General features: G+C 41.2%; 1 protein-coding gene across 2 annotated transcripts in view; it reads left to right on the plus strand.

Moving 5' to 3' along the window:
• The first annotated feature begins 4,863 nt into the window (after window positions 1-4,863).
• Window positions 4,864-26,769, plus strand: part of FER1L6 (fer-1 like family member 6) — an 85,404-nt gene continuing 63,498 nt past the window's right edge. The window contains exon 1 of one of the 2 annotated variants that reach the window (XM_051778455.1): window positions 4,864-4,977. In XM_051778455.1, coding sequence (XP_051634415.1) covers window positions 4,958-4,977 — 20 coding nt within the window. In that variant the 5' untranslated portion in view covers window positions 4,864-4,957. Of the gene's footprint in view, window positions 4,978-18,663; window positions 18,824-26,769 lie in introns of those variants that run through there. The other variant, XM_051778454.1, reaches the window with a different exon arrangement.

Genomic DNA, 26,769 nt, shown 5'->3' on the forward strand with positions numbered 1-26,769 from the left:
TCCAGGAGACCTCACACTTGAACGACTTCTAGCACAAGGTTTTCCTGGGAAGGATGTCCCAAGCTTTGCCCAGGCTATGGTAGGGCAGGGATGGGCTTCAGCCTCCCTTATATGCTCCAGACTTCACACTAGCTTCAATTAGGCAGCATAAGATTTTATCTGTGTGCCTCAAGGGGTTCCTGTTCTGAAAGCAGAGAGAAAGGGGCCATCAAAGTTGGCAGGTTGTAGTTCATTTACATGAGAACTCTTCTTCTGTTCCAGTGCATGGAAAATGTTTTTATAGTGGTTGTGCAGGATATCTATTCCAAATCTTCTACATCAATAACCATCTTTTCAGGATTGAATTTATTCATAAAAGCCCAGCAACTTTTTCCAAGAAGCATGAACTGCTAGAGAAACCAAAGATTATAGTCTATTAATTGTGAATTTAAAAAACCCCTTTCTTTAAAAACCTACTGTATTTGAGAACCTTGTCCTCTGTGCTCTGAATGGAGTAGTTTTACCCTTAATTTCTTCTGGTATCTCAATATTACACGCTCATGTGCTAAGTAGCAGCAGCTGAACTGCTTCATCTGTAGCTATGTGTCTTATGCAATATGTTTCCACAGTAAGAAACAAGTGATCATCTTTGCCATCCCACTAGAGATTTTAGAGGCCCTAATGTATCCCACCTGTTTGTCTTTTTCAAGCCTCAGTGTCCGAGCTGTAATTTGTCTGGAAGCTGCTCCATGCCCTTGGTGACCTCAGTCACTGTCCTCTGTCCCTTGTCAGTTCCTACTGCCTTCTTTTGGCACAACTGCACAGAATGAATTTTAGACTGCAGAGAGTATAAGAACTAGGAGTGTAGTAAGTGGCATAATACTTTTTGTCACAAAGCGAAGAAATTATAGATGCTTCATCCACAAAAGGGACGCTTGGGCATGGCCACTGCATAAGTAAAATGTCCCTGTAATGAAATCCCAGAGTGAATATTCACAATGAACCTCTTAATTTGTCCTTCTTTCCCCTTTCCTTCCGAAGTGTGTAAGAATCTCTTCCACCTTTGCTTCTGCCTAGGTGGAGCCCTTTTCCTCATTACTTGTTTTTCCTTATCTGTCTAGCAATGTGCTTTACACAGACTGTGCTTCTCCTCAGCATTTCAATACATTACACTGTGTTACTCAAACCCTGCCTTGCAAGCATAGTAGCACTGCTCAAACTAATAATGATAACCATGCAATAAGAACTAGCCACACCTTCTGGCTACTCTCAGATAAACTCTAATCAACTTCCCTTGTCTGAGGAAATACTGATGGGTAAACATTTATGAGTCACAGTGGTTTCTAGAAGACACCTGCTGGGGAAGCAGGAAAAGTACCCAGGGTTATGTAATCCCTCAGCCAGGGAGCTCTCTCTAAAGAGCATTGAATTGTGGGAGATGGGTCCAGACAGATCTACTTTTACCTTTTCCCCCTCCCTATTGAAATACAACAGTTTTCCATGTTTAATCTTTGGGTAGCTGTTTTGAAAAAAAAAAAAAAAAGTTCTTCTTGAGTTATTAGAGTCAATTAATACCAACCTAAATCCCACTGTTGGAGGACAGCAGAAACCCCACTGTGGATTTCCAATAGTCAACAATTATCTCTCCTTGCAAAGACTATTTGTGCTTCAAAGTACCCTGCCATTTCTGTGAGGATGTATTAGCCCTAAGATATCAGCACACTAAAGCTGATATCTTTCCCTCTTCCTTTCCTTCCTGCAGACAACAGACCTTCCCTACAGTCCCTGCTTTTCAGCTCAGTTATGTTTTGCAGTCTCCTCTGCCCCCATGATGTTCAAGCAAATCAGACAGACCTCATAGGACTCCTCGATGACACTGAAGTGTCCCTCATCTCACTTTCATTTATTTCATTTCCAAACTTAAGGAAACCAAATCAAATTACTGTCATAATAGTTCTGAGCATGTGTCTCTACACAGAGATTAATACAGTTGAATTTGTCCACTTTAAGTATTAATTCAGAGTACTCCCCTGTGCCTCCTGTGCAGTACAGTGATCTCCCACAGAGCCAAGAGACTGGTGTCTTTTAGGGAATTAGAAAAATAAAAGTATCTAGGGTGAGATTAATGCCCCTTTAATCTCATAAAGCCTTTTCCAACTCATGCAGAGCAGTGAGGCATAGCTTTGCTGGCCTCCTCTGGACAGGTACGCTAGGAAGTGCCATGGAGGGCTGAATCAAGGACAGCTTATACCTGATGGATGTCTGTCACCAAGAGAGATGATTCTCTCACCTTAAGATAGGTTGGTATCCTAAATGTGAAGGAAACTACATAAATTCTACAAAGTCACGATGAGTGGCAGCTATAATATCCACTGAGCTACCTGCACTCCAGAAAAATGCCTGAAATAATTATGAAGTAAAAGTGCTCAACACTGTGAAAGGCAAACTCTCTTCAATGTGGGAGCTGGACTGATTGAGGGTTACTCAGAATACCTTTAAAAAAAATTGAGTTTACATATTTTGTTTTATTTTAATCAGTTTTCAAAACTGAGCCCTGCAGCATTACCTACTGATAACTAGTGGGTCACACTCAATCCCCCTAATGTGCTGTATCACAATCCAATTGGCACTGTATAAACACGGGCATCTTGTGCCATTAGAGATGCAATGGAGCTCAGCCATCCACAAGGGTTGGTAAGTATAACACAGGATCCATAGAACACCAAACATTTCTGGAGCAGTGAAGGGAGACCAAGCAGGATGTCCTGAAGCACCACAGACATCACTGGTTGCCCCAGTTGAGCAGAACTGCTCCCTTTGCATCCTTAGGTTCTCTCCTGTCTCCAGTTGCTGTCTGGATGATCATTCACCTGGACTTACCTACATCCTTCCTCAGAAAACTGCTACAACTACTTTGTCAGGATAAAAATATAATTGGGTGAAGGAACGAAGAACCGCTTGCCTGATACCTTTAGAGGCCACACAAGGGAACCTGTGAGTCTAGAACAAGTGCTTAAGATTGGGGTTTCATCAGCATCTGAGCCAACCCGATGGCTCCATCTTTCCTCCTGTATTTTCTCTTCTGTTCCCAACCTCACAATGGCTCTTCCTCCTTTCCTCCTGGCTCCAGACTCTCTGGTTCCTCCTGGAAGACAGTTCCAAATTGTCCACTCCTTTGTGGTGGATTAGTAAGTTAAATTGTCTCAGAGAAGTGTTGCTAAAGTTGGCATAACATAAGCATCAGGAAGACGGTTGAGAGCAGAAGAGTGGACTGGTAAAGGGGAGTGATGCTCCCATCCCTTCTCAGCATGACAGAGCTCTTAAATTAAGTCAGATTGTTGTGTGAAAATATAAATGTCTAAACTACATGGTATGAATGTGTCCCTGTGAGTTTCCCTTAGCACCCAGAGCCTCTGTGCTGAGTATCCAAGCACTAAAACAGCTATAAACCCTGAAAAAGCAATTAAGAAAATACTAACAAATGCTGATGCCCTTTGCTGTTTCCCCCTGTCATAAACCATTTTTAGCTAAGATAGAGAGCAGTTTCTGTTTGGAAAGACCCGAATTAACCATCATGGCATAAGACATTTCTCTTGCCAAGAAGACAGGTTTTTCTTTTCTTTCTCATTTGCTCCTCAACACCACTCTTTGGTAACACTTGGACGTGAATTGCCAAGGTACTGCACTGAGTAGCAAAATGATTGTATAGGCAATGGACTGCTCAGTAAGCCAGGTCCCCTTTTTTGTGCTAATTGTATTCATTATAGCAGTTTCTTTATTTTCGTGTGTTAATGGCTTTATTTAATACATGAAACAGGTTTACTTTTGCAGAACTGTGGAACACAGTGTAGCATGTATATGTTTTTTATATGAGATTAAATGATCAGATAGTTAACACCCTCTGTGTTTGCAGCAGGTTGATGTTGTTAGTTTAATTAGCTTAAGCAAGACATTGCATAAACTATGTCTGTATTTTGTGCTAAAGTTTGCATTTCTATTATTTCAAGGACTCATGAAACTGATGCATCGGTTGTATTGCTGGGAGACTGTAAAACATCATTTGCCGTATGAATAATTTTAAAATGTTATACTATTCCTGCAAATGCACCAGGGAAATAAGAAACTAGAATGATTCCCATATTGCAGCTGCATAAGCTGTAGTTCAGAGAGGATGTATGACTTGTGCAGTCACAGTAACAGCATCATCTCTACAGGGAGCAGATTTCATCCTCCACTCATGCTGTAAATCCTGATATACCTGCACACACCATGTCCAGTATCAGAATATAGTATCATAGGATGGGATCACAGGAGAACTGAGCTTGGAAGGGCTTTTTAGTGGTCTCTAGTTCAGCCTCTGCTCAGAGGGTGAGCCATGAGTGCAGACCAGGTTGCTCAGGGCTTGGTCCAACCAGGTTTTGAAAACCTGCAAGGACAGAGGACTCACAACCCCACTGAGCAGCTTTTTCTAAAACTGGACGATCCTCATCATGAAAACATTTTTTCATATATCCAGGACATATAGGAAGCAATATCTCTGAACCCTGAGGGGAACTAAACTCACAGGACTTTTCTTGTGCCTGTCCGCTCCACCATGGAGTGACTGGCTGAGTCATAAGCTGGTTCCACCTGACAGCAGCGGTGGGGAGAATCCACTTGTGGCGGGAGGAGGAAAAAATGTCTCTGTAAAGGAGTACTATGAGCCAAAACCACAGACTTTTTCTAGGCTTCAGTAAGCAGCTTACTGCACTTATACACTTCAGTGCTTTGGGAAACCTTATCTACAATAACCGTCATGAATATAATTAAGTGTTCAAACAGCCTCACCCTACTGTGGCGGATCTCTCGATGGGTGGGTTAATCATAAACACAGGCAGAACCCCTATGGCACCCAAGGGAAGAACAGTGGTGTGTCTGGTGGGTGCTGGATGAGTTGCTGAAGGCCACCTTGACACCGGACAACAGGAAGATATAGGAGATGGAGGAAAAAAAGCCTAGGTAATTTTTTTATATTTTTCTAGAGCACAGGGAGCTTGTCAGAAAAACCCCACAGCAGTGAAAATGTAAGACATTCTGCAGTGATAAAAAATGAAGTTAAGGAATACTGAAAGACTTAAAATTTTAACATTAAGGGTGCTTGCATAAGGGTTTCACTTAAGTCAGCGAGTTTTGCATTATTATTTTCTTTCTTTGGAAGTCTTTAAGGGAAGATCATTAATTCCATTGAACATCAAATGGAAGGAGATGAATGTCTCTGGCAAGCATATTTTCTTGTGGTTTTAGGTGTTTCTTTTTCTTTCTGTCCAATGTTTTCTAGAAGTTTTTTCTTCAGGACTACCCTGATTCACATTTGGTGTGCACTGACCTGGCAGTGCGAGTAAGAAAACAGAAATCCCTCAGAGTGCCCCAATATGGGGCCCCGGGGCTTGAATGTACAAGAGTAGTTTCTGTGGCCGCATCAGTTGGCCTAACATAACTGATATCTCTCCCTCTAATTTCTGATTCTGCCCTGAAGAAGTACTTAGAAACAGCCTTGTGATACTTCATATGTAGATACATGTTTGCGTCAGTTTATCCAGTGAGAATGTCTTTTGATTTCAATAGGATGCATCTAAGGGCAAAATTTGACACTTAAATCTTTTAATGCTCAGGTGAAGCAGCTGGAAATAATCTTACTTTCCTGAAATTGATCCAATTCGTGAGCTGAGGATTAGCTCTAATTTGTGAAGTGCTTGTTTTTCATAGGGAAAGGTTACTGGCTTTTTGCTGTAAGAGAATGGAATATGTGAGTGTTTGCGACTTTGAGTGTATGTGTGTGGCTGTTCACTGAGAGAGATTGAGACTGAGGGGAGACCTCATCCTACAACTTCCTTGTGAGGGGAAGAGGAGGGGTAGACACTGATGTCTTCTCTGTGGTGACCAGTGACAGGACCCAAGGTAATGGCCTGAAGTTCTGAAGTTGTGTCAGGGGAGGTTTGGGTTGAATATTAGAAAGAGGTTCTTCACCCAGACAGTGGTTGGGTGCTGAAACAGGCTCCTCAGGGAAGTGGTCACAGCACCAAGTCTGACAGAGTTCAAGAGGCATTTGGACAATACTCTCAGGCACCTGATGTGACTCTTGGGGATGGTCCTGTGCAGGGCTAGGGGCTGGACTTGATGATCCTTGTGGGTTCCTTCCAACTCAGCATATTCTTTGATTCTGTGATATCCATGTTTATTCATGTTTCTGTATTTCTGTTCACAGTAAGATTATTTAAATAGAATATCCTGCTTATAATGTATTTTCTTCTTTTTACCTTCTTTTGCAGTAGAGCTGAACATGGTTCGTGTAAGCAAATTTTGCCTTGGCTGTAGTAGACCAAATCCAAAACTTTTTCATGGATTTAGTAGTGTCTTTACAGACTCAGGAAAGTGGAGCTGAGACCAAAGCTTGACCAAAGTGCATAGAGCATTTGCCTTAGAATTTGCAAATTTTAATATTTAATAGAAAATAATTAATAGAAAATAGTTTAATAGTTAATAGAAAATTTTAATAGAAATTTTAATAGTTTATGTAAATAGTAAATAAATTGTAGTGGTTAAATAAATTTAATGTAGTGACAAATTTTAATTTGTACCTTACCTTAAATTCCAGGACAACTGCACAAGTTTTTTTGCGTGTGTGTGAAAAGAAAGCCATGTTTTGTTTCAGTGGTTTGCTTCCCTCATTGAAACAATCTAAGAAAATGTACCTAAAACTAATCTAGTATTAGCTTTGATAAAATTTAGATCAACTTTTTCTATTTCTTCTGCTGAAATGGATTTGTTCTGCTGAGAGATACATGTGATTTTGGAGTCCAAGTCATTTAATGTTCTGTTGTCTGATCCTGCAGAGGACAGAAATCTCCATCAGATGTCTGGGTTGTTGGATTAGTCTCTGCACCAGAGAGTTCCCAGGTTCAGGGTTCTTAAAATTGACTTTTAACAGTTTATTAGCTTTGGAAAGTGGTAATAGTTTGTTTTTCATGGATTAGATGTATCTCATTTGAGTTGATGTTGTTGATTTTTAAGAAACCCTAGCTTTAACAATGCAAAATGTTGTAAACAAGCAGTGATAAAACACTTGAGAATTTGAATTGTTCATAGCAAAACATGAACTAGAACAATTACATGAATCCAATCTAAAAAATATTAATACCAATTTCTTCTGGGTCCTTTGCTAAGGTTACTCTTTTTGATGTCAATGGATTTTTACTTTGAGGATGCTGAAGTATTTCATTCAGTCCGTGGTCTGATTTTCTTATATGCTGCTATTGTAACTTCAGAACTGAACCTGGTTTCTCTGGCTGATAAGGAAATATGGGTAATATTATTGCTGACATTCTGCTAATTGTTATTGATTTTGTCCCAGATGCAGTTCTGGGAGAGCTCTGGAGAAATAAGGAATTGCTTTAGAATTTACATCAGTGTACCTCACTGCAGGATTTAATCCACTAAAAATAAATGATGTAACTTCAGCTATTTACTAAGGTGTAAATGACCGATTTTTTAAAAAATGCACAATTATTACAGATTTGTCCAAAAGTCACTTTACAGTTGAATACAAAGCACAGTTGTTCCTACTTGTATGAGACGATCGATTTAAATTAGATACAAGGAAGAAGTTTTTTACAATGAGGATGGTAAAACAGGTTGCCAAGAGAGGTTGTGGATGCCCCATCCCTGAAAACGTTCAAAGTCAGGTTGAACAGGGCTCTGAGCAACCTGATCTACTTGAAGACGTCCCTGCTTATTGTAGGTGGGTTGGATGAGACAGCCTTTAAAAGTCCCTTCCAATTAAAACTGTTCTGTGACTCTATAGCTCTATATACTTTGGGTATTCAGAGCTGAGGTGCAGCTGTGCTGTGCGCAGTGCTGGAAGGCAAGACAGGTGTCTCAAGGCAGCTTTGGTCTGTGGCAGGCACAGGAAGTTTGTCAGAAAAACCACACAAGTGCAAGGAAGGAGCTGGTCCTCCCCTCAGCAAGTTCTGGGCAGCTGCAAGAGACATCTGACTGTGCTTATCTGTTTTGGAGGAGGGTTTGGGCTTCTCTGTAAGCACTCAAGGAATTGTAATCCCTCCTTTTTGTGTCCTGTGCTTTGGGCTGTCACCTGTACCACTGCTGAGGGAAGGGCAAGGGGAGAATTCTCTCATGAGCTACGTGGGGAGCATTTTGCTCTCATCAACCCATTAGTAAATAGGACATACTGCTTTTAATTTTCTGGTAGTTCATTATACAGCAGGGCCTCTTCATCACATGTCACCTCCTCCTCTGGAGGCAAAAATCTTTCCCTTCTGGCCAGTCCATGATCAATTCCATGGGTTGGGTGGTTGTGTGCTCATCTTTAAAATGAATCTGTGCTTGCCCTTGCAAAAATCTTTAAAATCCTCAGAAGAAAGACTTTCTAGTTATTATCACATAGATATTTCTGCTGCATTACTGAGGAATACCTTTAAAACACACAAAATTAAGTGTGTTCTGAAAAGGTCTTATCACAGTAGAAAGGCAATAGGAGACTGGGTGGGATTTTTTGGATTAATTTGAGGTATTATTTAGGATCCAGGCCGCTTGATGTCTTTGAGGAAAGTGTTCCTTCTGAAAACAATTCACATAACACCAGATAAGCCTTTGGAGCTAAATGCTCTCAGGAAGAGCCTGTCTGTCTCCACTGGTCTGCTGGGACAGTCCTGCATGCTAATATGCGGTGAGACCAGACCCTCCCTCCCTCAATCCCAGCAACAGTGAACATGGTGGGTGACCTTTATTTCAAGTTTGGAACTACACTCCTATTCACTACAGCTCAGCAGCTCTGTTAGGGAACGCAGCTCAAGGAAAAGCAAGTCATTTGAGCTAGGAAGAAAAGGTTTTTTAAATAGTGGATATGGAAAATTACTTCAGTGATGTATTACTTTTCTCCTTGAGTCATCTGAATACCCTCAGCAAGTTTGCAGAAGACACAAAGCTGAGTGGTACAGCTGATTTACTTGAGGGAAGAGATTCCACCCAGAGGGACAGGCTTGTGGAGTGGGTCCATGTGAACCTCATGAGGTTCACAAGGCCAAGTGCAAAGTCCAGTACATGAGCTGGGGCAATCACCAATATCAATATATTGCAGAATGAATGGATTGAGAGCAGCCCTGAGGAGAAAGACTTAGGAATCCTGGTGCAAGAAAAACTGGACATCAGTTGGTAATGTGTCCTTGCAGTCCAGAAAGCCAATTGTGTCCTGTATTGCATCAAAAGAAACATGGCCATCAGGTGATTATTTCCCTCTTCTGTGCTCTTGTGAGACCCCACCTGGAGTCCCCTGCCACCACTGCATCCAACTCTGGGGACCCAAGCACAAGAAAGACATGGACCTGTTGGAGGTCCAGGTCCAGAGGAGAGTCACAAACATGATCAGAGGGCTGGACCACATCTCCTGTGAAGAAAAGCTGAGAGAGTTGAGGTTGTTCAGCCTGTAGAAGGGTTTAGGGACACATTATTGCAACCCCCCAATATATAGAGGGCACTTACAGAATAACAGAGAAAGACGTTTTACCAGGGTTTGTAGTGACAGGAGAAGGGGCAATGGTTTTAAACTGAAAGAGGGTAGGTTTAGATTAGACATAAGGAAGAATTTTTTTATAATGAGGGTGGTGGGACACTGGAACAGGTTGTCCAGAGAAGTGTGGATGCCCCAACCCAGGAAGAGTTCAAGACCAGGTTGGATGGGGCTTGGAGCAACCTGGTCTAGTGAAAGGTGTCCCTGCCTGGGGGGTGTGGGGCCGTGGGATGGACAATTTTCAAAGGTCTCTTCCAACCTAAACTAATCTGTAATTCTATAAAGAGAAGATTAATTATTTCTCTGTTTATATACAAAGGGGCATATTAGTCATTCCTACAACAATCTTTCTTCATATAATAATCTGTATCTTCTTTCATGTTTGTTTGCTTTTCTTCTTTATTAGATCGAGTAAAATATGAACGAAATTTGATGCAGACCCAATCCTTCACAAAAGCAGCCCTTTTTATGTAGAGGTAGGCTTCTTGCCAGACTCCACAGACAGCTATTTTTGACCAGGCTTTTCCATCTCTGATACTAACAAGGCTTATGACAATTGCTGCAGCTTGGTTGCTTTCAAACACCTTGAGAAATACTGCAATAACCAAAAATACTTGGTTCAACCAAATGTGCTTATTGTTGACAAAGTGTGAATCATACCCCTGAACAGCAAACTCCTCTGAGTTGCACCTTGTGAAGGGAGGCTGCTCTCAGGGACATTGATGAGACACAAATATTGAGACATAAAGATGTTTACTGTAGACATTAATAGTGCTCTAGACATTTTAAACAGACTTTATTTGAACAGCTTCTCTCCAACAACTGTAAAATGAAGGAGCAAAATTAATGAATGATGTTATGTTGATGGCTATGATAAAAGGTGAGGAGGAAGATATTTTTCCAGAACTTTCAGGCCCCTCCTCTGAAAGATACAACTTGTTTCGAAATAAAGGGTGATTTTGTGGAAAGTCTATGATGGTCACATACTTTCTTTTTACAAGTTTGGGTTTGCTGACAGCAAATGGAAACTTAATTGCTGCAACACCAGAGAAGTCCTATTTCCAGTCCAGTTTAAAGGCATTTGGCAGCACCAGTGTGAAGCACGTTGTCCTGATTTCAGCTGGGATATGGTTATTTTTCTCCCTAGTAGCTTGTATAGTGCTGTATTTTGGATTTAGAATGAGAACAATGTTGGTAACACACTGATGTTTTAGTTGTTGCTGAGCAGTGCTTACACTCAGTCAAGACAGCTTTTCATGCTGTCCCACCAGTGAGGAGGCTGGGTGTGTGCAGAAAGCTGGGATTTGACTGGCACAGTTGTCCTCACACTCTACAAGTAATTCTTCAAGGTATTATTATTTTTTTCTCTCTCTCACAACTAGTTCAGGACTGGAGAAGAAAGGAGTTTATTTGGCCTGGCAGGGTACAGGCTATGCAAAGTGAAAAACAAATCGCCCAGCAATGATTGCTGTCTGGACTTGGACACAATTATTGCACCAGCTATTTCATAAAATGCTCACTTTAAACTCAATATCTATAGAAAGACCGAAGGCAGCATCTACTCTTCTGGCTTTCAAAAGATATGTCTGTTATGAAGATAATCCTCTAAAATCATACTGAAGATTAAATTGAAAGTTTTGCAGAACATGAGGTTATTCTGGAACATATGACTGGTAAGCTCTAGCATTTCACAGCCCCACTGAACCAGAAATAAATGAGTCCTTTGCACTTTAAGATAAGCAGGATATTCATCCTGTTTCAAGAAATGTCAGAAACACAAGCTACTGGCCTCTTCATAGAGGCACATCTTTTACTTTGGTCAACAAGTATCTTTGTACTTTTTTGGACTGGGACTGAAGAAGGCACAATAAGAACAGATTTATAAGGAAGGATGGATTTAAAAAGGAAAGAGATCTAATGATGGTGATGTGGGATCACAAGGACACAAGAAGTGAAAAAGTGTTGTCAGGACACGGGAAATGCAAAAATCCTTACTTTAATCATCGACAGTTGTAAACAGAGAACTATATTATGTGTTCAAGAATTGGCAGTAGCTTTTGGTAAAACTCTGGGAGGGCAATGTACATCCCTTATGCTACACATATGCCCATCAGGGCCCTTGCAGGTGCCTCTTGCTACTGTACCTCTGTACTTATCTAGGTAAGGTGAGCTACAACCTTTCTGAGGCTGGAACAAAAAGTCAGCTCCATGCCAGGTGTAGTGATTTCTGAGCTGCTTTGTGCTCACACCTTTTTGTTTGTGGAAACCAACCTGCTTGTCTTCCTGAACTGTGTTTGAACCTCATGTCTGCTTGGTAGAGAATCTCACTCTGTGTGTGATAAACTCAGATGCTGAGCACTTTCCACAGCAAACAATCTGTTTTTGTTCTTGTACCAGAAAGGATTTATTTGGGATTAATACTTCCCTGCTGAACAGTCAGTCATTACATTCCAGAGTAAACAATGTTCTGATAAAACAGAAGCAGCTTTGCAAATGTCACTGCTTAATTGGCCTTCACAGTATATTTTACAGCATCACTGGGAGGTGATGAACCTTGGGATGGGCTGTAGTTTTGGGTCGAGTCCTGCTAGCTGTAGTGAACAGAAGGCAGAGTCTTGCTTCCCCATCAGAGCACATGAGAACCTTTGGGACTGATAGAGTTTGGTACAAAATAGGGCAGCCCTAAGTATGTTTCATATGCATGGCCCAGGCAGCCTTTGATGACTAGGAATGCAAGGAGGGAGAGGACTTAAACCACCATGACTTAATTCATACCTTCACAGGAGACTTGGGATTTGACTTGGGATTTATGATGGCATCCAAACCATACATAATCTTGTGCACCAAGTCCACCCAAATGGGATTTATGATTCCTTTCCTTTTTTCTAGCTCTGCAGTAATTTGCTGACAAACCATGCCAGTGGTCTTTGCTAAGTTAAGGACTAAGTATTTTGGGAGTACTGTAAAATAACAAGCCCCTTGGGGAGAATTAGGTTGCACAGCTGAGTTGCAAAACATGGGCCGGAATGCTGAGACCTGGCACAGACTGTGAAGGGTTGAACCACTGCCTGTGAGAAATGGCTCAGCAAGGGATACTTGTCTACCTAGCTTCACGGGACAAAGCTTGGTCAGGAGCAGTTCTTCCCAGAACGAAGCCCCAGGCTTGTTTTAACACCCACAAGGCACTAAGTGAGGTACCAAGACTAATTACAGGCAGATTACAGGCCCCTCCTGGCTGACCTGGCAGTGAGGCTGCTCTCTGCCTTTTCAGCTGAGCAGGTCTCTTTTGCAGACCAGCACAGATCCAAGTCTGTCACTGATGCTTCATTACTTCTGTAGATAGAGTAGGTTTTTAAGACCCTGCAAAGGTAGAACCAAAGGCATTAGCAGGGGTCTGAGTCAGTTTGTGCTGCCTGAGTCACGTTGCTGCCTGAACACATTGCTGTAGAAGCAGGGAGGTGGAAGGGGAAGCAAGGGCACAGAAACCTGCCCACAGCTGCTTGGCTGCCTTGAGCAAAGTTGGGATTACAATTCAGAGCTCCTGAGTACCACTCCCTCTGCACTTCAGTATGTCTTATCTTCCTAAAATAAAAACTTCTGGTGCAGCAAGTGCTAAAAGATTGACTTAGAGATGGTATCACAACTCTGATGTCCTTCTGGGTAGGGCACTGAATGTAATACTTCACTTCCACAAAGCATTTATTATATTTTTCAAATTTTAAATATTTCCCTTTACATCAAAGCACTCATCTGCTCAATATTAGGAAGAAATACACTCACCAAGGGTAACCCAACAGCACTGGCCCACACCACCCAGGTCTTGCAGCAGTCAGCATGTCCTGGCTCTCCATCCCTGTCTGAACACCCTGCAGCAGTCTCCCCAAAGCTGTAGGAAGTATTGGAAAAATGCTCCTGCTATGATCCTGTACAGTCACTTCCATATCTGCAATTCTTTTGGCCCATGATCAGCTTTTCAGCATCTCTTCACAGAAGTCAAATCCTACTCTTTATACTTGGCTCTATCAAACCTCTTTACTTATTTTCAGCTGGATCATTAGCTAGATGCTTCTGTGTAGCGTTTAACACATGGATTCTTCCCTTAAAAATTACAGCAATCCCATTTAGAGGGTCATCCAGTTACTGAGAGAACACAACACACCAATTTATACCTGCTGAGGAGACAGCCTATTTAAGCTTCTCAGTTTTTCTAACCAAGTATCAATTTCTCTCAAATAAGGCTGTTCCAATGCTTTGATGACTCCCTGGCAGCAGTTGATTTATGCTTCAGGTTCTCTGACTTGCCACAAAATGAATTACAATCTGTTTATAGCTGCTTGATTTTGGCAACAACATGCCTGGTTTGGGACCCTTTAGAGTCATAGAATGGTTTGGCTTGGAAGAGACCTTTAAAGGTCATCCAGTCCTACCCCCTGGCCATAGACATCTTCAGAAAGATCAGGTTGCTCAGGGCTTTGTCCAGCGTGGCCTTGAATGTTTCCAAGGAACAGAGCATCTACCACCTGGCTCAGTGGGGCAAAAGTCACCAAGTCCCTCAGGGTTTCAAAGGTGATTGAGAACAATATTCTACACCCATTAAAGGAACTGAACACAAAACATGTGAATCACTAAGTGCCTAGGGTAGTTGTGAGGAACCATTTTATCTAAGCCTTAGGGGCACCAGCCCATCTCTATAAACACTAGTTTTGATCAGAAAACTTCTCAAAAAACACTTAAGTCTCCTGATGCTCTTCCCATGGGACAGGTAAATGTTTTAAATCTATTAACTGAACAGACCACTCAAAGCTATATAACTTTGGATGTGCCAGGAACGAGGCTGGAAATAGACTCTACATCTTGACTTTTTTCTTATCCCTTCCCTTCCCCTGAAGGCTGGGCTTAGCCCAGGTCTGGTCTACTTTTTATGACAATAGAGAGGCTGAGTCACTTTTTTAACATATTGACTATTGAAAACCTCTCCTTATGTAAGCTTTCTGTTTCTTGACACTCCTAAGTATCCTATAACTTGATGCTGGGCACAACCCCCACCTTGTTTTATCAGGCAGCTCAGAGAAACACCCTCTCTGTAAATACATGGGAGTTACTGTTCAGCCTAAGATTCATAAAATGAACAGCCTAGCACTTTCTGTCCACCTGTTCCTGTGGCACAGAGCAATCCATTGGGCGGAGGGATTACTGCCCTGTGCTGCCTTGCACAGCAGGCACAAAGGCACTGGCATTGTGGCTAGTGGGTTGATGCCCTCAGCTGGTCAGGGGTGTTTCTGCTGGATGGCAATGGGAGATACAAAGCTGACCTTTGAGTAGGGCAGGAAAAAATTTAACAAATATTGCCACTGATGGATTTACTGAGAGAGGGGAGAAAAGAGGCACAGCTCAGGAAAATGTTGCCCCTCAGACAGTGATTTATGGTGTGTTATGTGATCATTTCTGGTGTGTTAGATGATCTGTGGTGGACAGCTGGTGAAGGCAGGGTACCCATGGGGCTGTTTGCTGCTGCTTTCCTGTGTTAACACCACAGCTGGAAGCAGCCCCCTTTATTTTACACCAATTTTAGTGGGATGCTGTTAATCATCTGCTGAAGAAAGCTTCACTTTTGGCTACCGCAACCCTGAAACCCGTTATCCCAATCCTGGACACTGTTCTCCTCGTCCAGCATTTCCTGTGTGACATAGCAACAGCTGGAATTATTCTGGTGACATTTTTCACTGTCCTTGATAAGATGGCAGATAGAGGCCTGGACCCCACTGTGTTTGGGCCAGGGTATGTGCACAGTGTGAAGAGCTTTTAGTTTCTCTAGCAAAGGCTGAGGGGAATGGAATTATCAGTACATTGATAGGAAATACAGATCATACAGATAGGAAATATCACACAGTCTGATTTCAGTAATTCAGTACCTATCTTTATATGGCAGCCATGACTTTTCTAGTGAGTAATAAGAAATGGAAAAGGTAGTCCCTTGAAGAACACTCTCCACTGTACCAAGTGCTCTGCAAACATGGTTTGATCTCAGTGTCTGTATAGACACAAACACAGAGTCTGCTTCTGCCTTACTTGTCGCACAGCAGCTCTGGGAACAGGAATTTCAGGAAACACAAGCAGAAGTTGCAAGTGGAACGTGGTCCTTCCCATCTATAAGAAGAGGAGATACCACCCTCACAGGCTTTCCTTGCTGTTACAGTACTTAGTTACACAACAGTCAGTGGGACTGTTCTAGCCAGCCTTGCCAGTCTGGAGGCACATGGACTGAGGAGCAGTGTACATGTTTACATTTGCTTAAAAAAGCCCTGTTGGCAGCTCAAGGCAGGCATCCCATATGGCCTGGAGGCTGATTTACACCTCTTTACACATTAAGACTTAACTGTTCGATTTCCTAAGTCTGAAAACATTTCCTATAGAAAATAAAGCAGTCAAGACACACATATTCTCTACTTTACCCTTTTTCCCAACAGTGTCTCTTCTTTTAATCAAGACTTGGTTTTGTTACTATTTCAAAATGTAAAAGAAAAGAAAGGCAAGAAAAGAAGAGGGAAAAGGGAAAGAAGGAAGGAGAAAAAGAATGGTAAAAAAAAGAGTGAAAGAGAACAAAAGAGAGAGAGAACAAGGGAGAGAAGGAAGGAAAGAAAGGCTGGAAGAAAGAAAGAAAGAAAAGAAGGAAGAAAGAAAGAAAAGAAAGAAAAGAAAGAAAGAGAAAGAAAAGAAAGAAAAAGAAAGAAAGAAAAAAGAAAGAAAGAAAGAAAGAAAAAGAGAGACTCAATTGGGTCAAGACAGCTACTGAAAGTCACCTGAACTTTTTTTTTGAGTACTAATTGAGTCCTCAATGTAGAGCCACCGTTTCCAGCTGAGCAAAGGGGATGTTTATTGGATTATTTCAGGCCCCATGGGAAGCTTTGTCCAGTTAGAAGGAAAGCTGTTTGGGACCTGGATGGTGCAGGTGGCTTGCAGCCCGGCAGAGAGTCTCTCTGGAGAGTCAAGGAGAGTTTGGTTTCCTGCCAAGATGCTGGTGAGCAAAACTGATATCCACTGGTGGGTACTTGAGTGCCTAGGACTGACTCTCCCTGACAGCTTTTTCCTGCAGAGCTGCCAGTTCAGCTTACTTGATCACAATTTTTAGGGCAGGGTAGTGGAACCATTCTGTACACGTCGTGAATAGTTTCTCAATTCAGCCCTGCAGAAGAGATTTTTTTTTTTTTTTTTTTTTATTTTCCTTTTTCTTTTTTTTTTCCATGTTACCAGACTCTGAGCGATCCCTCCCCTGAGAGGGCTCACTGACTTCTCACAGTGTTTAGAAATTCATCTAGGAACCAAGAGCTTTAAAACCTCACTTTGGTGAATGTGCTTTGAAGTGGCAGCATTGTGTGACATGTCCCAAGGGGCCACACTGTTCTGCTGTTGGCCAAGTCTGTCTGGACTAGGTGTGCTGCTGTGTGCTATTATCCCTGTTGATCTTCCCTTCCTTAGTGTAGCTCAAGCTTTTTAAAGAAAAAGTTATTAAGCCTCTTAAGGGAATTAGACAGCTAAATCAATAGTAACTGCCTGGGACATAGGCATGATCTCACCCAAAACTAAAGCATGAGCTGCTGGTAATTTCTGTTATTATTGTCTTTCATGGTGGCTTGATTGTGTAAGAAAAAGAAATTCAAGAAGAGCACTCCCAGTAAAAGTCAGCATAAGAACTTGGGATTAACTGCAAAATTCAGAAGGATGAATAAAAAGAAAAAGCATTAATTTTCTGCTCCAGTGGAGAAAAGGGAATATTGCACATGCTTTTTAAAGATACAGGATTGTATGAGATATCTGATTTAATTATCATTTCTCCTCTTAGCAGAGCTTTGCCCAGTCACTTGAGTCAAATGAGAGTACAATTGGTGCTGGTGAAGGGCAGGACAGCTAGGCTGGAATCTTCTTGAACACAGGCAGAGTAAATAAGGCTGACCCACAGAGGCAGCCATCTCCCTAAATTCCCCCAGAAGAAACAAAGGGATGCAGAATTTTGAACCTCATTGATCACTTGGGTTAAGCTGCCTAGTGTAGCTTCATTTCTCTGCATTTTTTGCTCCAGTAAAAGTACTGATGCCTCATGTGCTTCATCATAGCACTTCATCACAGCAGGGAGCTTAATTATGTATTTTGGGAATAATGAATCCCCCTGCTGGGGTTCTGCTGCAGTTCAAATGTTTAATTCCAAAGGTGCCCTTAATGACACGTTCCACCTCATGGTAATATACTGTCCTCTCTAAAGGTCAGTTCCCATGAGACAAGGTTAAGAACAGTGTGAAAATGGCCTTTGGGAAGTGCAGAATAAAAGAGGTCTTGTGCCTCTGTAATTTGTAATCAGCAAGGACTGGACTATGTCCAAGAGGAAATGTCAAGGAAGTATCTGTACATACAACACTGGAGGCATGAATTGTGACTAATGCGATGGTTTATTAATTAAAAATAACACATATTAAGCCTTTTAACTGGGGAGGTGGGAGGAATAGAAGGGAAACCCACAATCCTGAGTCCTGTACTTTGGGCTGCAACAGGGAGAAGTCAGGGAAGGTATGGATGGAGAAAGAGAAAAAATAGAGAAAAAGAAATTATGTTCCTGTTAAAAAATAAGTGGGTGCAAATTTCAAGAATACTTTACATTGACCTTTTTTTCCAGAGAGTGGTTGCTAGGTCTATAGAAAATCCAAATGTTTTTAAGGTGTCTTGATGGGTGTGAAAATCTTGGTGGCCTTTTAGCTCAGAGCTGTTGTTCAAGGGCAGCACTTGGGTCACTGATTGGCTCTTGCAGTTCCCTGCAAAGCAAGAGGAGTTAATGTTTGCAGAGGGGTAAGTCTTTGTTCTTGTTCAGTGTTTACCAAATTGACTAACCAGGCACCACATTTGCCACTAGCAAGAAGTAAACTGTAATGCAGCCTTAAATGCAAATAGGACAAGAGGAAACAGCTCCAAGTGTTGCCAGGGGAGGTTTAGATTGGATATTGCAAAAAATTTCTTCATGAATGGTTTATCAAGCATTGGAACAGGCTGCCCAGGGAACTGGTTGAGTCACCATCCCTGGAGGTATTTAAAAGACATGTAGATGTGGCACTTAGGGACAGAGTTTAGTGGTGGGCTTGGCAGTGCTGGATTAACAGTTGGACTTGATGGTCTTGGAGGTCTTTTCCAACCTAAATGATTCTATAACCTTGGAGAGCCTGTTAAGAAGGTACAAGGTAGCAACCGAAAAAAACCCAGCAGGATGGAGACCTCAACAGTGGCATCTCAGGCCCACAGGTACATCCAATATCCTCAGGAAATTCTTCCAAGGTTTGAATTAAATTCAGATAATTATATTTAAAGACTTTTTCTTGAAAGAAAAGAAAATCAACAAGTCCTTTAATGCTTGTTTTAACTGCTCCTGGGAGGTGCGATTATTATTTCTGGTATTTATCTAGTCTATAATGCATTGTGCAGTGTTTAATAATTTCCAGCTGCACAAAGTCATGGGAAGTCTTTCTGAGCTCAGCAGGTAATGGCTCAAGCTCCCTGTGGAGGGGAGGTACAGGAACCAGAGAAATGATGCCCCTGCGTGTAATAACTGCTTGCTTTATTTTCTGGGCATGGGTTAGTATTTAGTAGATCTGTTACCCAGATCTTGTGCATTGAGATAAGAGAAGTTGTTGACTATTACCACTACAACCTGTTCAGGATGTAGCTTCTTTACTGTCATGATTCATTATGTAGAAGGATGCTAAATGTGTCAATAACAAGTCATTGATTTTATGCAGAAGGGGCAGGATTTGAAAGAACAGGGCTGTATGTGCCGGGGTAAGTGGCCAGTGTTTGCAGAGGTCCCATGCTGTGGTGCTGCTGTCTCTGAAACCTCAGAGTCTGGAGTTTTACATAGTTTGTGGCAGAACTGTGCACAGTTCAAAAGTTCAAATTATATGCTGTTCAGAGTGTGTATTATTATATCTGGTGTATCTTCTTCTGCATATAACGACATCTAGGGAAATAATATTTTTTAATTAAAATGCTGAAAAACATGGAATCAGCTGGGTCAAACCATTAAAGCCTCCTGTAGCCCAGTTTCTGCCTCCAGAGGGGCCAAAGGTAGATACTTGCAAATAGAGTCTGTGAAACAGGTATGAGCAAGGGATCAGGCCCTCAGCAGTTTCACACACTTAGAAAGTTTACAAGCTGGATAGATATCAGACACTCTGTCCACAAGCTCCATAAATATACCTGAAATCTCTTTGACTTCTTCAGCTCAAAAACCTTCCTTGCAACCTGTCTTACGATTTATGTTCTCACTGAAGAACACTTCATTTGTTCACACCCTCATTTGTTTTAAGCTTGTTGCCTGATAATGTCACTGTGCACTGTGGTTTTGTGGTTTTGGGGACTTAAACTGAGAAAATTCTTTTCTATCCATCTTTTCATGTCACTCATTATTTTATAGTTCACTTTCAAACACTGCTTCAGCTGTGGTTATACAATACCACAATAAGTAAACTCAGATACCTCTCAAGAACATGATGATCACATGAGACCCTGCTAACTGGGGATGAAATCACCTTCCTGTTCAAGTGTGTTCCAAGAATGGATTAGTTTTTTCACTATCAGGCTTTATGCTGGATTAGATATAGTTTTAGTGAAAGGTTATGCTATGTGCTTTGATCATTCAGACAGAAATGTGATAGTGAACCGATTCCTGATTGAAATCTAGCATGACTACCAGGTTACCCAACCATGCAGAGATTTGACGTTTATGACCAGGGAATAAACAGAACATGAGAAATGCCCTCTGAGGTCAGATCCCATATCAATCTGGCACTGTGCTCTTCTCCAGCAGTGGCAAAAAGAAATGATATTCAGTGAGAGCACATGAGCCTGGGCAGTTTCTCTGGTTCATTCTCCCCAGCATCCAGAACATTTTTATCATATGTTAGTGGATACATCCCTGCCTGGTCCTTTTAGTATTTTCAGTCTTGTTTTGTTGAGTGCATCCTCATTCTAGTGTTGTGGGTTTTGCTGAGTAACAGACAGCTCTGCTTTCACCTCGTTCACCAGTTAAAGTTTACAAATTTTGATCCTATTCCCACTTAGTCATCCATTCTCCAAATGAGGAGTCCCAGCTATTTCAGTCTGTCATAAGCTGGCTTCTCCCACCCTTTTTCTGTGCCTCCTCTAACCGTGTTATCTTATTTGAGATGTGGAGACCAAAGTACGTGAAACGTTGACCTGATTTATTCTGTGTCCTGTCTTATGTGGACCCTCTTGTGTAGGTTCACCAGTGCTTTACAGACAAAATAACACTCACTGCTTCTTTCCTTACACCCATCCTGACAATATCCAGAACTGTGTTGACTTTTTTAAACTGATGCTACACAGTGAGCTGCTGACTTCAGAGACCAGCAGTGATGACTCCAGGACCACCTTCTTGTGTTTGATTGCCAGTTCAGTGCTTCTCAGGCATGCTTGATTATTTTTACTCACTGTACCATCTTAAAAATACAGAATATTTTATCTTTTTCAGGCTGAACAGACTCTGCCAGGACCCTCCTTTGATCACACTTAGCAGTGTTTTCTCCACATTGCTGAGTTTTGAGTTCCTTTTGAGAGGAGCAAAGAGAGCAATGAACTGTAGCCAAAATGCAGTAATTTAGTGGCATATGATGTTCTCTGTCATATTTTTATCTCATTTCTTATGCTTTCTAATGGCTGATTTCGGGCTTTGACTGCTGCAGTGCACGAAACTGAAGTTTTACAGAGAATTATCCTCAAAGACAGCAGAATTTCTTTCCCCAGTAGCTCATTTAGAGCCTGTTCTTGAATGTACAGTTAGTATGTATCATTTGATAATGACCACTGTATTGTCACCTTGCAATTTTGTTTTCTTATCGATGAGATATTAATAGTTGAGACATGTAATCTTGTAGTATCATATAGATGTGAAAAACCCCAAGCTTCAGAACTGATACCTGTGTGTGTGCTACAACTGTTTTTTAAATAGTAGCTTGTCATACAGGATTCTGTATTCACTTTCTTGAGGAGCTGAAAATTTTCTGTTGCAAATCCTCGGACCTGTCAAAACAGTGGAACCAGTGGGAAATCAGGAAAAATGGAAACAAGTTAAGACAGCTCATAAGAACTCCAAGCTGTGAAAGAACCACAGTAGAAATAATGGATTTTGGGATAAAGGGAAGCTCATTGCTGAAACAGGATGAAGGGTCTGACAGTATAATGTACGAAGCAACCCTGCACTGGGAAGCAGAATAAATTAAATAAATAAACAGGAAAAATCTTCCCTTAACTTCTGAAATCCTGAGAAAAGAAGGCATGAAATTAGTACATCATTATCCACTTATTAAGATTTTTTTTGCTTTCCATATACCCAAGAACATAGAAGCTATTTTATTCAGCCCTCTTTGATAATTAAATGTAGCACAATAAATTTCTTGCCGGGATTTCATTTATTATCACAAATGACACACTAGCTTAATAAAAAAATGGTGTTGAATTAACCAGCTCTGCTCATGTGATTGTTTTAGATTGATTAGGCTTTTCATTTTGAAACCCCATCTTTGTATTGTAATTATGTTGTATTCTTTGAAATGAGAGTTTTAAATTATGAGATAATTTACTTTTCCTTTCAATTTCCTTGACTAGTACATTTTGTGGAAGTGATAAAATGAGACATGGTTTTGATTTACTTTTTTTTGCATTTGGAAAGAAAGGATAAAACATTTTTAGAACCTCGAGAATTACGTTCCCTTTGCTTGCGTTTATTTGATGGAAATTAGAACAATCATGTGTAGATAATTATTCACCTTGTGCAATACAGTTTGATCTACTGCAAAACTCCTCAGAAAATGAACTTCTGTTGAAAGAAAACACCCACCAAACCGCCTTACAAAATGCAAATTACAGATACACCTATTCAATTTCATGTTCATGTGTAAGAAGGCTCAAGGGTTTTTCCTCTTTCTTCAGTTTGTAACACTTCCTCAGTCAAGGCAGTCTCTGTACCCGTAGCTTTACAATCCTGAGGCACTGAAGCTGGCTCAGATCTGAGCTGCACAAACCTTTGATCATCCCTGAACTGCACAATTTTGATGGTTCCAAAAAGTTTGCTGAGACTGCTGCTTCCAGGGAAGAAGGGACTTGGGGGGAAAAAACAGGGCAGTTGCTCCAATAAGGATTTTTCTGCTGCCGGGAGCACATTGGCAGCTCACTCACCATGGCCATGTGAGAACTGGATGGTCTCAGGGGACATGCTGGATAAAACGGGGTTTGTATCTGTGTCTGTCCTCTGTGTTTCCATATCTCACTCCCTGGTTTCATTCCTCTGTGCCCACCAGGAGCACAGCTCACACACCAGTACTAGAAAAGGGCATCCCAAGGCTCAAGGCTATGAAAATAGACCTTGATAAGCATCTTGATCTAATGCAGATTAAGCCCAAGACTGGGTTTTGCTTGAGCAAGAGCTGGAAAGCTGCACTGAGAGGGGGCTCTGTGGAAGGGGACAGAAGGTCTCTCCTCGAGCTACACATGCCTGTATTTAGATGGCTAGGTTTATTCTTCTGACCTTTTAACTGATGGAGAAGTGTTTTCTACCATCATACAGTAAGTGCCTAGAGTGAAGTAGATTACCTGCACTCCAGAGGTGCCCATTTGTCTCTGGATGATGTGTGACCATTCCCACAGCAAGAAGATAGTCTCCTCATACGTCAATTCTCCAAGCACACACACCTCTGAAAGGATTTTACTGGAAGAAGAAACTAAGTCTAAACGACGTGGAGAAACTCCAAGGAAATTCTGAATTAGTAAGGTCACTTCTACTGTCGTACTAACAACCCTGAAGTGCTTTTTTTGCCAACTTTTCTTTAAATTAGACTGTAAATTGCAATTATTGGAAATCTGAGAGAACATTATGCTGTGCAAGAAGTGATCACGAACCCTCTATGATGGAGGGACAATGTAAATGAAAAAGAAAGAGCACAAAAGGATTTTTTTAAAAGCTGGAAACTGCTATGGGTGAATCTTAATGAGAGGAGAATGCAATTTGTGAGTCTTTTTTTCAAAGAGTATGAAAATTGACTCAGAGACCCTGTGGACTTGTGGCACTGATAATGGGAAATTAACTTTTGTATTTACAGAGTTCTGGTTCAAATTCACCATGATCTGAGTACAGTCATGTACTCAGCTGTGTTACGGTTGGTGTCCCACTCTTATTTACTATTTATATCAAGGACACCTCAGTGAATCACAATCATAAAATAAAGCCCACATTGTTATTGTACATATGCAGAAGTGAAAAAGTTGTCTAATCTCCAGATTTTTTTACAGTCCCCATGTGAAAGGAGCTGGGAGACTCAGTTCTCTTTGAATTAAGCAACGTTCATGGTTAGCTGAGATGGCTGATTTTTAATTGCTTCTAATCAAGGCACTTACAACAGGAAACCTGTTGGTAGCCTGAAGGAATTCTTTCATCTGCTTCTCTTTGGACATGAAATTTTTTTATTGTGTCTTAAGTTAACTTGCTGGATCCAGAAAGGAAGAAAATCTTGATCTGTATTCCTGCACCATGTAGCATATGGGGGCTGTTGAGTTTGTCAGTACTATCACAACACTAACAATCTCCACCTTCACCACAGGTCCATGATGGGTGAATGACTTCTACACCCCAAGTCCCTCCTGATTTTCCAGGCTCTTGTAGTGCCAAGTTTGTGCCTCACCAATAGCCAGGATGTCCTGTGGGGAACATGGGAGGCACTTCCTCACATCTTTGGGGCTTACCTAGAAGTGGCACACAGTTTTATGGCTGGCTTAGGGATAGAGATGGGCAGGAATAACTTTCGGGACATTATCAAATCTGGTGAAACTACTCAGAAGACTGAAACCTTCTCTTATTAAAATTTATACCATTTTGGGCAGAGGGGATGGAGTAATTTTTGAGTTTTCAGCAGCTATGTTGAAGATGCAGTGAAGAGAAACAGTTTGTGAAAGTTTGAGGAAAGATTACTTTTTTTCTTCCTTCCAAGAGAGCAAAGTATCTATCACAAAAAGAGTATCCACAGACATTTTTAAGAAGGCTAAATAGTTTTATTAAGCAGCATGGCTGTTACCCATGTGCACAATAGTAGAGTGTATACACTGACACTGGATGAAAAGTAGTTTACATATCAAAGTGATGGAGCCTCTCTGTTGTGAGGGACTGATACCTTCAGTTCCCTGAAAACTTCATTTACTTAGTTTAGACCCTTACAGAGAAGTTTATCTCTGGCAAATCCCATGCATAGTGAATGCTACCCTGCCATCTTGGCAAACAAACCCATACTCTTCTTTCCCATAGCTGACCCTTGCAGGTGACTTGTGCTTGCTGCCTCTCTGGTACTGCTGAGGGACACTTCTCTTCATGGTCACAGCTGCCCTTGGTCCAGGGGTGAAGAAGAGCTCAGGTGCATCCTGATGCCCTCCTGTGCCCAAACTTCTGACAGACCAAAAACCTGAGACTGAAATTTACTTCCTAGATTGGCACCACTCAGTTATGGTGAACTTGGCTGTTTCTCTATCTGTCACCCTGTGGCACCCTCTGCAGTTCTGTCTTTAAGCAGTTTCAGTGTTATATAAACATAAGAATCACGTAAGACAGCCCAGTTTCCACATCAGGCTTTATTAGTGGCCATTTCCTCCAGTCACCCTCTGACTCCTGCTTTGCTTGAGCCATGTTCTATCTGGGTATTATATTTCCACTCACACTGTCAAATTTTAGCATTCTTTGGCACACAGAAGTTGTGTGTTTTCTGCTATTGTTCCTGGCATTGCTGACATTCCTCTTGGGCCTGACCAGTAAACTTAATTTGCTTGCTCTGACTACAATTTTTAAACATTATCAGCTTCTCTTTTCAGTTTGCAATATCTTTTCCTCCACAGCCAAATGCACCTTGAGTTTGCAGGTGATTTCAGATGTTTGAGCACTGGTTACTATCAGGTGTATTCAGCTGGTAGGTGCCTGCTTGTTTTGGCTAGTTGGACTGTGTGCTTCCCCAGGAAAGTTTTTATGCCTACAGCAATTTAGGCAAACAAGTTCTCTGATGACAGTGAAAAAAAAAAATGTGCTGAGCATTTGTCACTGCATGCTTCTGGCCAAAAATGCTGCCATTTTACTAAATCCTCTATGTTTGACTCAGTCCCTGGTTTGTTTGCCAGTAGATTTAATAGCACAAAATTCTCGAGCAGCATAGGTTGTATCTCCATCTGGACTATGCAGCATGTTTATTTCCTTGGAAGAACTGTAGTATGAAATCATGACCACAGAGAACTCCTCTCGAACCAATGGAACCAATAGTTGGGAAAATAGTACAGAGCAATGTACTAATAAAAGTGAAGTCCTAGGTGAGTTGAAATACACCACTGCTCACAAATTTGTGTGGGATTCAGTGATTGTTCAGCTCTCAAAAAGAGGTGTAAAGAAATATATTTTCAAAATATAAAGCCATGTAATTTTAACATTTCAAAATTAAATGTTTCAGATATGCTGAAATGTTTTTCTTGACATTTCAAATTGAAAAAAGACCAAATTGCCTGCAAACTGAGCCACGTATTTCACTACTATGTAATACAAAATCTGAACTCAGCAAGCAGTTAAAATCTGCAACAATGGGATTTACATTTTCACCATCAAATAAAGCTAGATGAATAATTTGCAATGACTTTGGATTTCTGAGTATAATTCAGATTGGTCTGGTTAATTCAAAATTTTAAGTCCACAGGCTTTTATTTAATGAAAATAGTCTTTCAGGATCAGTCTGGTTCCATTGATTTCTTATCCCATTTTTATTTTTTTATTTTAGTTGAGACATTCAAAGCCAAGGTTCCATTACTGCCCACTTCTATTCCAACCACAGTCCAGTTTACCATTAAGAAGAACTTTTGTGTATGTTTTCTGTGTTACTGTGGCTTTTTTACTAGGCCTTGATTAGTAAAAAGATGTGCAGACTCTAGGGGTTATTTTTAAATACTGATTCAAGTCTCCAAAAACATTTAAAGACCTGGAAAGCTTGAACTGCATGCTCCAGTGCTCAGAGATTTGATTTCCATGCCCCAACTCCCTCTTGAATGATGAATCATATGCCTTGAAAACACACACTTTGAAAAAGGATGAAAAGATAAGAAAACAATGAAGATAAATTTTCCAAAGTGTAAGGATAACTGTGCTAAATTGCCCTCTTTAA

Source organism: Manacus candei, unplaced genomic scaffold (genome assembly GCF_025592945.1).
Source record: "Manacus candei isolate 608988 ecotype Guabito, Panama unplaced genomic scaffold, ASM2559294v1 h1tg000013l, whole genome shotgun sequence".
In the NCBI taxonomy this organism is placed as follows: Eukaryota; Metazoa; Chordata; class Aves; order Passeriformes; family Pipridae; genus Manacus; species Manacus candei.